The following is a 9497-nucleotide window of genomic DNA, read 5'->3' as shown; positions in this document are numbered from 1 at the left end:
TACCTCCCGCAGCACTTTGCTCTCCTGCTCGTTCCTCTCGGGGGGAGACCTCAGCACCTTCACTCGCAGGAGGGCTCCTGGGGATGGGGAGAATCCGCTTGAGCTCCCGCCGGGCTTCCCCTGCCACCTAGCGGCCGCTCTGCCGAGCTGCGTGGGCAATCCACGCGTGGGCTCCTTGGCCCTCTTCCGTGGTTTCGCTGGGGGTTTATCGTGAAACTCACCCGCGAGGCCGCCCCCGAGGGCAGCCAGCAGCAGGGTGACGAGCAGCCCGCACAGCTGCCACTGCGCCTGCTCGGCGCTCGTGCGGCTGCCGTCGGCCACCAGCGGGAAGACGCGCTGCAGCCTGCGGGGAACGGGGCCGGGGGGCTCTGCTCGTGGCCACGGGGGGGAGCAGCCCCCCCCCGCCCCCCCATCAGAGCATCCTCGGTGCCGGCTCTTCTCACCTGTCACCGTATACATCCGCGGTGGCCAACGCCGCCAGCAGGGTTCCAAGGAAGGCGCCCAGGATGCCCGGCAGCCCGTGGACGTTGTGCACCCCGCACGTGTCCTCGGTTTTCAGCCTGGCTCGCAGGATGGGCTGGGGGATGCACGGAGAGGAGCTGGGTTCACCAAGGGGGAGCGCTCGCCCGGGGAGGCTGCGCTGCCCCCGGTTTTGGAGGGGTTAGGAACGCAGCCCCCCCCCACCCCGGTTCCAAAGGTGCAGGACCTTAGTGTCACAAGGGAACTCACCGAGAGGAACCTGGAGCTGAGCAAGGAGAGCTGGCTGGCCAGAAAGCCGGCTGTGAGGGCCCCAAAAGGGGTGGGCAGCATCTCCCCTGCCATCCCCATCACGGCTGCGCTGGCCAAGGCGGCATCCTGGAGCTGGGCCTGAACGGAGCCAACACACAAGGATTGTCCTCGTGGAGAACATCAGCATGGGGTTGGGGTTTGGGCTTCGGTGGGGGTCAAGCTGGGTCTTAACCAACTCAAGAAAGCAAACCAGCTTCCTCTCGTGCTCCCTTGGACATCGTCATGCTTCCTGTCCCTGCAGGATGGACAGGGGCTTGGCTTTGTCTCGAGAGAGGACCTACCACCTGCAGCGTGCCCTCGTCATACAGAATGGGTGAGAGGATGAAGGCGGCCAGGGTGCTCGCTGCCAGCGAGAAGTAGAGGTTGAGCACTGCCCAGGGCTCGGCGCTGTCTTGGGTCGTGGTGGCCGAGGCGAAGCTGGGCCAGAAGATCCACAGGCAAATGGTTCCTGTGGGAGGCGAGCGGGCAAGTGGAGGCACTGAGGTTGCTCCCTCGAGGGAAAGAACCTCCTCTTGCTAGAGCCATAGGTGCAAGAAGGGGCAATAGCCACAGCTGGCAGTGTGGGCAGCTTGGGCTGGCCAGGAGGAAAAGCTTTTTCCTAAGAAGGGATGCCCAGGAAGGTGGAGGATCTCCATCCTTAGAGGTCTGCAGGCCTCAGCTGTTCAGAGGCACAACTGCATGTCCCAGCATTGGTGATGGTCCTTCCCCCACCATTTCTATGATTATGGTGTTGTAGGGTTCAAGCTCCATACCAACCACAGCAAAGACATCAGACTGCTGCCCCACATCCTGCTGCTCCTTCCTCTTGTCCGTGTGGGGGTGGTGCAAGACGCGTGAAACCGTCAAGCCAAAATAAGCACCAAAAGTGTGGATGGTCAAGGAGCCTCCACCGTCGCTTACCTGGCAAGTACAGAAAGCACCGTGCAGGGCAGGCTATGGGATCTGCCTATGGCCAAGGCAGGTCTTGATGACAGGAGCCGAAACTGAGACCCCAGCCATTCCCTTCCTGGAGAGTGACTCACCCCCAGGAGGCTGCTCAGGAGGTATTCATTGCATGCGAAGAGGGGCACCTCCAGCAGGGCCATCAGCAGCATCTGGAGGGGATTCACCCTACCCAGCACAGCCCCCGTGGAGATGAGGATGGCTGCGGTGCAGAAGTCGGCGCTGACCATGCTGGGAAGGAGAGGTAAGGCACTGGGCTGGATCCAGTGCAGCCAGGGCAAGGGGTAGGCACTGGGGAGAGCAGGTGGGCTGGAGTGGAGCCCAAATCCTGCATCCCAAATCCTGCATCCCAAATGCTGCATCCCAAATGCTGCATCCCAAATGCTGCATCCCATACCCTGCCTCCCCAGCCCTGCACCCTGCACTCCACGCCCTGCATCCCTGCAAGCTGAATGGGGCAGCCTGAATCTTGCTGTGTCGGTGGCAAGGGGACAGCATGGCTTGGGCAAACGGGTCTCAGTGTTCCCCTAAACACCCGGCTGATGCTCAGCTAGCAGCCTGGTCCTCACCACCCTCCTCCAGAGCAGAGCAGTGAGTTTTACAGAGGAGGGAGCCAGTGCGCAAGGGATGGAGCTGGGCTGGGCAGCGTCGGAGAGGGAGCACCCTTCGTGCCTTACCTCTGAGCTCCCACGTATATCTTGCTGTTCGTGGAGAAGTAAAAGAGCCCCTGAGCCAGTATGGCCCACTGGATGGTGAAGGCCACGATGAGGAGGCTGCCGGCCACGCTGGCCACCCCATAGCGGCTGAGGAAGGCCAGTAGGAAGCCGAAGCCGAGGAGAGCTCGGAGGTGGGCATCCCGAAACCCTGGTAGGAGGCAGAGGGGGGCTATGAGGCACCAAGGGTTCGGGTAGCAGTGATCCCCACCAGACAGCCCGGGGTTCAACAGGTTTTGGGGCGTTGGAGCCTTCAGCTGACGGCAATCAGCCTTCTCCACCCACACGTCCCAGCACCGTGGGGAACTGTGTCACCTCCCAGCAGCAGTTCCCACGACACCAGCCCCACAGGTACAGCAGCCCCCATAAATGCACGTGGTTTGCCCCACAGCCTGGAAACTTGTCGGAGCAGCTCATGCAACCCCATCCACACCACTGACATCGGCACAGGGGTGTTGGGTTAGGGGTAGGGTTTGGGTTCGGGTTAGGATTAGGGTTAGGATTAGGGTTAGGGTTAGGGTTAGGGTTAGGGGTAGGGGTAGGGTTAGGGGTAGGGTTAGGGGTAGGGTTAGGGTTCGGATTAGGGTTAGGGGTAGGGGTAGGGTTAGGGTTAGGGTTAGGGTTAGGGTTAGGGTTAGGGACCCAGCGTGCACAGCAAGCAATGCCATTGCCCCACACCTGGTCCAGGTGACACCGAGCAGAGGACCCACATCCTGCTCTGGGACAACGCTCCCTTTGCACAGCAGGGACGAGTGAGTCAGCACGCAGGTGCGGAGATGTGGGCGGAACTGGGAGAACTGGCCCACACCTGGCCAACCACATTGGTGCCGCACGGGGAGGGAGGGGGCCAGGGTGGGCTGAGCCCCCCGTGATGCCCGGGGGGTAGGGTTGGGATGGAAAGCTTTGTTGAAGGGGGCTCGGCGCAAACTCCTTGGTGCTGCCAACTGCAGTGGGTGGAGTTTGCAGCCCCTGTTGTGCCAGAAGCACCTGGTGGGGGGGGGGGGGGGGAGGGGGGCACGGCAGGCTTTCACCTTCCATGACCCCCATGTCCACCCTTGCTGTCTTTTAGGGGTCCGGTTCAGAGCTGAGCACAGCAACTTCCTGCACCTGCGCCGGGAGCATGGGGCAGGCAGAGCTGCTCCCTGTGCCCCCTCCCCTCCTCTCCTCATCCCCCCCTCCCCCTTCCAGGGGACAGGGTACTCACGGGGGTACCCCAAAGTCGGGCTGGGGTCTCTCTGGCTGCAGTTTGGCTCCGTGGAGCAGAGGTCGGGGTTCTCCGGGCTGTACCGGACAAAAGTGGCGAAGAGGACGATGGTGAGGAGCTGGAGGAAGAAGCAGAGGCCGGCGAGGTGCAGCCTCGCAGCAGCACGCTCAGCCATGCCGCCGAGCTCAGCCTGCAAATCCTGCCTGCAAACCACGCCTGCGAGGCCAAATCCTGCCCGGAAAAGCTCAGGAAAATGAAGGCAAGAAGCAACCAGGGGGCTTTTGGCAGAGGGGGTTCCCCCCCCTCCCCCCGGGGTTGGGAAGCTGGAGCAGAGTTTTTCTTTTGCTTTTCTTTTGATTTGGTGGAGTTGTTTGTCCCGCACCGAGGAGGAAGAGGAAGAGGAAGGAGCTGACAAGGACAGCGCAGCCACGCTGGGGAAGTGGCTTGGGCGCTGTTGTCGGTGCAGCCAAGCTGTGATCTCACACTGCCCAAATGGTGGGGGGGTGGGGGGGGAAGGGCAGGGGGGGGGACGGATGCCGGGCAGAGATGAGTCAGGGCTGCTTTCGGGTGTAGCTGCTGCTTTCACGTGGGAAAAATGCAACCACCAGAAAGCCCGGGCGCTGCGCTGCAGCAGAGCTGGGAAGCAGCAGTTGCACCAGGAGCCTTGAACTGCAGCTGGGCACTGCTGAACTGGGCACTGCTGAACTGGGCACTGCTGAACTGGGCATTGCTGAACTGGGCATTGCTGAACCGGGCACTGCTGAACCGGGCACTGCTGAACTGGGCATTGCTGAACTGGGCACTGCTGAACTGGGCATTGCTGGGAGCACTCAGGGTCTGTTTGGGATCCAGACCCATGGGAGAGCTGGGGAGGAGCATCTGCTGTTGTTTTTTTTGACCTGTCCTGGAGTAACGGGGCCTCTTCCCCTTCTTGCTCACAGTGGTTTGAAGTAGGGGTCCTTGGGAGCCTGCAGTGCTCAGAGAAGAGTTATTGCATTGACCAGAATGGGGCAGCAGCTTGGAGCAAGGGGAGCTTCCTAGAGCGGGATGCACGGAGCTGCTTCCCACCCGGGAGCTGTTTTTTGCACTGTGCATGCCAAGATCGCCATGTCCTCTGCTGGACAGACAGACAGACAGACGGACGCTTGTCTGCATTCGCGTGCGATGAGTTTCCTCCAGCCCCGGAGATGCACCCTTGGGGGGGGGGGAGGGAGCTGATAAGGGAACCCAGAACACAGCCCCATTGTGTGGCTTTGTTTTGCTGCCTGCACCGTCCCAGCCCCAAAGTGACAGCGGCGAAGCTTCTGCGGTGCCTTTGCAATGGGCCGGGTGAGGGCTGGGGGGTGTCAGGGTGGGTGGACCCCCCACCCCTCCCTCCCCTTTGCTCTCCCAGATCGTGGCATCAGCAGCCCCAGAGCCAGAGACTCCATGCGGGGAGCGTGGATCTGATCAGCACCGATGGGTATGGGAGCAGAGAACAGAATCCCGTGGGGAGCAGCACCGAGGGGGTCCCTGCCTGCAACGGGGGGGTGAGGAGCCCTGCATGGTGCTGACATTTTCCCTGAATTCCCTTACTCTGTGGCCCGCGAATAAAGGCACGCTTGTTAGCTGGTGACCGCTGTGTTTTGCCGAGCAGAACAATGCAGAGAAAGATGCCCACAATGGGAAATTGTGCTTCCTCCTCCCCGTGCGTTCCTCGGGGAGGTGTTGAAAAAATAAAAAAAAAGGAAAAAAAAAGAAAAAAAAAAAGGAGAAGAAAGCGGGAAGAGACGGGGAGCGAGGGCACGGCCAACGCTGGCCATGGGAGCAGGACGTGGGGCTGCTGGGGCACTGCCTGCCCCAGGATGGTGACGGTGACAGTGACAGCAGCGCTGGCTCACGGGGAGGGCAGGACCCAGCTGGGAGCACCCACAGCTGCCCCCGTGTCCTCGTGTCCCGTGTCCCCTCTTCCCAGCAGCACCACAGCACAGGTTTGAGCTTCCCAGAGCCCTTCACCTCGAGATGGGGCAGCAGTGACGAAGCCGGGACGCAGGCAGTGGTGGATGAGCACGGCAGCTCCCCTGGGGAAGGTAAGAGGTGATGGGGACTGGTGGTGGGGGTGGGGGTGGGGAGGGGGCTGCTCTGTGCTGGGCACCTCCCAGCTCATTGGTGTCCTGTGTGAAGTCCACTTTGCAGGGCAAACATTGAGCTGGTCGCTGCCCATGTCCCCTCTGCACCCATCCTGCTGCATGGCCCTGACCCCTTCGCTCCCCCCAAGCTTCCTCCAGTCCCCAGCTCTAAAGATGCGCCGGGTTCTGCTCGTATCCCTCTGGCTCCTGGCAGCATCCCCCTCCTCCAGCATCTTCCAGAAGCCAACAGGGAGCCCCGGTAGGGAGAGGGGATGAGGACAGCACACTGCTGCTTGGGGACGGTGCTGGGAGGTTTGGGCAGGGGCTGGGCTGAGCATCTTAGAGGCCGAATCAGCGGGGAAATGAGCTGGGGTGGGTGCTGGAAACCAGGCTGATGAGGGTGGTGGGGAGATGTTGAGGGGGTGACGGGGCTGTGGCAATGCCTTGAGGTGAACGGGTGCCCCGCAGCCGCCCCACGCCTGCAGTACCTGCTGGAGCCCCTGCACACCGCGGTGCACACGCAGCGAGGTGGCACGGCCACGCTGCCCTGCGTGCTGCGCGCCCTGCCCCGCAACTACCGGGTGAAGTGGAGCAAAGTGGAGCCAGCCAATTACGGGGAAAACGTCATCATCATCACCAACGGGCTCTACCACAAGAACTACGGGCCGCTGAGCCCCCGCGTGCGCCTGCGGCACAGCCACCGCTACGACGCCTCGCTCACCATCACCGACGTGGCCTTGGAGGATGAGGGACGCTACCGCTGCCAGCTGGTCAACGGGCTGGAGGACGAGAGCGTCTCGCTCACGCTGCACCTGGAGGGTGAGGGACGGAGGGAGGATGGGGAGGCTCCAGTGGGTCCCCATCGCAAAGCCACTGGAGCCCCAGCCTCCTGCTCAGCACCGTGTCCGCGGGGCAAGAAGCCAAACCTCCACGGCGAGAGCGTTTCCTTCGCCCTCCATCCCTCTGTCCCTCTGTTTTCCAGGTGTTGTCTTCCCCTACCAGCCCAGCAACGGGCGCTACAGATTCAACTACCACGAAGCCAAGCGTGCGTGCGAGCAGCAGGATGCCCGGCTGGCCACCTACCAGCAGCTCTACAAAGGTACCATGCACAAACATCCCAAATCCTCCTGCTGCCCCAAACCTGCCTTGCTGGCAGGGTCGATGCCGAGGTGACCAGGCTCCCACCCAGGCTGCCGTCCCCCATCCCTCCCGTGCTCCACTTTGTCCTTATGGGACATTGAGGTGCTGCCCGCCCCGCAGCCTGGACGGAGGGCCTGGACTGGTGCAACGCGGGCTGGGTGCTGGATGGCACCGTGCATTACCCCATCATCAACTCGCGGGAGCCGTGCGGCGGCCGCCTCCTGCTGCCCGGCATCCGCAGCTACGGGGCCAAGGACAAGCAGCGGGACCGCTTCGATGCCTTCTGCTTCACCTCTGCGCTGCAAGGTACCTCCAGCATCCCCCGGCCCTGCGTGGTGACACCGGGGCTGCTCGTGGAGTCATCACCCTCCATTATTTCCCACCCGTCCCCAGGTGAGGTCTATTTCATCCGGGGCCACCTGAGCTTCAAGGAGGCCGGGCAAGCGTGTCGCAACCAAGGTGCTACCATTGCCAAAGTGGGGCAGCTCTACTCCGCCTGGAAGTTTTTGGGGCTGGACCGCTGCGATGGGGGGTGGCTGGCAGATGGAAGCGTGCGGTACCCGATCACCACCCCCCGGCAGCGCTGCGGGGGTCTGCCAGAGCCCGGTGTCCGCAGCTTTGGCTTCCCCAGCAAGGAGCTGAGGACCTACGGCACCTACTGCTTCGTGGGGACATAGGAGAGGTGGGCAGAGGCGAGGGGGTGGCACCGGCTCTCGTCACCTGAGTGGAGAGCTTGAGGTGGGACAGGGGTCTCTGGGGGATTTGGGGTGGTGCTTGCATCCTCTGGTGGAGCGATGAGGCTGAATTTGGGGGGATCCGTGCATCCTCTGACGGGGCTGAATGTGGAGGGTTTGCGCATCCCCTCCGATGGGACTGAATCTGGGGGGGCTTGAGCATTTAGTGGAGCTGCTCCCTGCAGTCAGCTGCCTCAGGGTTTTGTAGGCTCGATGGAGAATCCAGAGCCATTTCCAATCCCAGGAATTGAGGGGGTCCAGTCCAGCCCCCCGGTGGGCACAGCAGGCTCCCTGAGCCCCCCAACTTCGGTGCACCCCCGGCCTCGCTCCCTACGGCCACACGGACTTTGGCTGGTGCAGGCGTGCTGGAGAGCCAGGCATTAACGAGTGTGACTAATGGAGTTTCGCTTTCTCAATTAATAAAGCGACAGTAAAGCTGCCGCTGGGACTGCCTGGGGTCTCATTGGGGGGGGGGGGGGGGTTGCCAAGGACTCAAGCACTCCCCCCGCGGTGCCCTGGTGTTATCGGTGTCCCTGGCACCGCACTCGGGGCTCTCTGGGTTTGTGATACAGCTGGCACGGCCCTGGGAGAAAACCGTGTGGGGACACATCGACATGGGGACACTTCGGGCTGCTCCTCCCTCTGCCTGTGGCTCGGGGGTCATCGCTGTGCCCGGGCTGTGCCACCATCGACCCGGTCCCCACGGCTCCACTGTGCATCCCCCACTCCCAGTTTCGAGGCTGTGTATCTCTGCCTCTCCCACCGCTCAGTGCCATCCATTTCCTCGCTTTAATCCCACTGCAAAAGGGGGGAGGCAGCAGCTGGAGGTGACGCTGCCATGTCCAAGCTGTCACTTGCCTTTGCACCCCCCCTACCCCCCCTTCATTTTGACTCTGTTGCCACTCCAGGACTCAAACAGCCCCAGTGCAAGGTGAGACACCACACGAGACTCCGGCGATTCCTTTTGAGGGGCTCTTTAGTTACCGGGGTTTCTTTGTACAGATATAAAACAAGCAGAGGGCAGGCACCCACCAGGACACCCCTCGCCCTGCGGTGCTGCGCTGCCATCCCAGTGCCACCCCCATCCGTGCCAGCTCCAGGGACTGGGGAGGTGACAGCTCACTCAATCCTCGGGGTGCTGAGCCAGCCCTGGTGGGGACACGGGAAGCAAAGAGCCCCAGTGAAGAGCCATCCACGAGGGGTGGGTGTGGGGGTGCTGGGGGCTGCGTGCTCACCGGGGCGGCAGGAGAGCTGGGGCCGCTCCCAAATCCCATCCTCACGGCAGCGGATGATGGGCGAGCGGCGCGGGGCGAAGCCGTGGCGGCACTGGTAGCGCGTGATGGAGCCGATCTCGTAGCGCTGCTTTGGTTTGCCGAAGGCGCGGGCGTTGATGACGGTGGGAGGGGGTCCGCACTGCACTGTGGGGTGGGGGGGGTGGGGGGAGTGGGTGGACACCCTGTGCTGCGCTGAACCCTGTTTCCCCCCCCCTCCACTGCCAGCTCCCACCCCAACCCCAGGTGAGCTGAGGGCGCTCAGGACTCTTTTCCCCAGCTTGGGGGGGGGGGGGGGGGGGTGCGTGGCTTACCCAGCCCCATTTTGCAGGTGTAGGAGAGGTGGTAGTTGCAGGGGACGTCACTCCACTGTCCCCCGTCGTGCCACACGATGACCACACAGTTCTCACCGGAGAGGAAGTAGCTGTCGGGCTGCCCCGGGTGCCAGTTCTCATAGAGCTGGGGAGGACAGGACAGGGCTGTGCTGGCACTTTGCTTTGCGCCCATGCCCCATCTCCGTGCTGCAGAGTTCGTGCCAGGGACTCCAGCTGGGCCTTCAAAACCTGGGACCCATCCCAAGGGACAGAGAAGGACCA

At 62.7% G+C, this 9497-nt stretch overlaps 4 protein-coding genes across 4 annotated transcripts in view; 1 reads left to right on the top strand and 3 right to left on the bottom strand.

Moving 5' to 3' along the window:
- The window catches only part of LOC110388003 (feather keratin 2-like), a 906242-nt gene that overhangs the window by 372779 nt on the left and 523966 nt on the right, over positions 1–9497 (bottom strand). The gene's annotated exons all lie outside the window — the stretch shown is intronic.
- Positions 4–3853, bottom strand: LOC110387934 (ammonium transporter Rh type B-like; the record flags this gene model as incomplete). The annotated part of the gene is given in 9 exon segments (XM_021376664.1): positions 4–77; positions 222–343; positions 444–577; positions 730–867; positions 1071–1237; positions 1542–1689; positions 1812–1962; positions 2409–2595; positions 3649–3853. Coding segments are annotated over 9 exon segments (1296 nt in total), but the record flags the coding sequence as incomplete, so codon positions are not given.
- On the top strand, positions 3631–8071 carry HAPLN2 (hyaluronan and proteoglycan link protein 2). The gene is made up of 8 exons (XM_021376641.1): positions 3631–3907; positions 4590–5177; positions 5606–5717; positions 5812–6015; positions 6225–6575; positions 6739–6855; positions 7017–7202; positions 7290–8071. Exons 1-8 carry the CDS (start codon positions 3902–3904, stop codon positions 7571–7573), a joined length of 1848 nt encoding a protein of 615 aa, XP_021232316.1. The 5' UTR covers positions 3631–3901; the 3' UTR covers positions 7574–8071.
- Positions 8156–9497, bottom strand: part of BCAN (brevican) — a 13408-nt gene continuing 12066 nt past the window's right edge. Inside the window, exons 11-13 of the mRNA XM_021376632.1 lie at positions 9216–9396; positions 8866–9048; positions 8156–8779 (exon numbers count right to left, since the gene is read on the bottom strand). Of these exons, the coding sequence (XP_021232307.1) occupies positions 8754–8779; positions 8866–9048; positions 9216–9396 (390 nt within the window). The 3' untranslated portion in view covers positions 8156–8753. The remainder of the gene's footprint in view (positions 8780–8865; positions 9049–9215; positions 9397–9497) is intronic.

Source organism: Numida meleagris, chromosome 24 (genome assembly GCF_002078875.1).
Source record: "Numida meleagris isolate 19003 breed g44 Domestic line chromosome 24, NumMel1.0, whole genome shotgun sequence".
Lineage (NCBI taxonomy): Eukaryota > Metazoa > Chordata > Aves > Galliformes > Numididae > Numida > Numida meleagris.
This window is presented reverse-complemented; position numbering and strand designations above follow the sequence as displayed.

Coding starts and splice junctions, on each gene's coding strand:
- HAPLN2 (XM_021376641.1), top strand. Junction 5,718..5,811: donor CGGCAGCTCCCCTGGGGAAG/GTAAGAGGTGAT, acceptor TCCTGTGTGAAG/TCCACTTTGCAGGGCAAACA. Junction 6,016..6,224: donor GAAGCCAACAGGGAGCCCCG/GTAGGGAGAGGG, acceptor GGTGCCCCGCAG/CCGCCCCACGCCTGCAGTAC.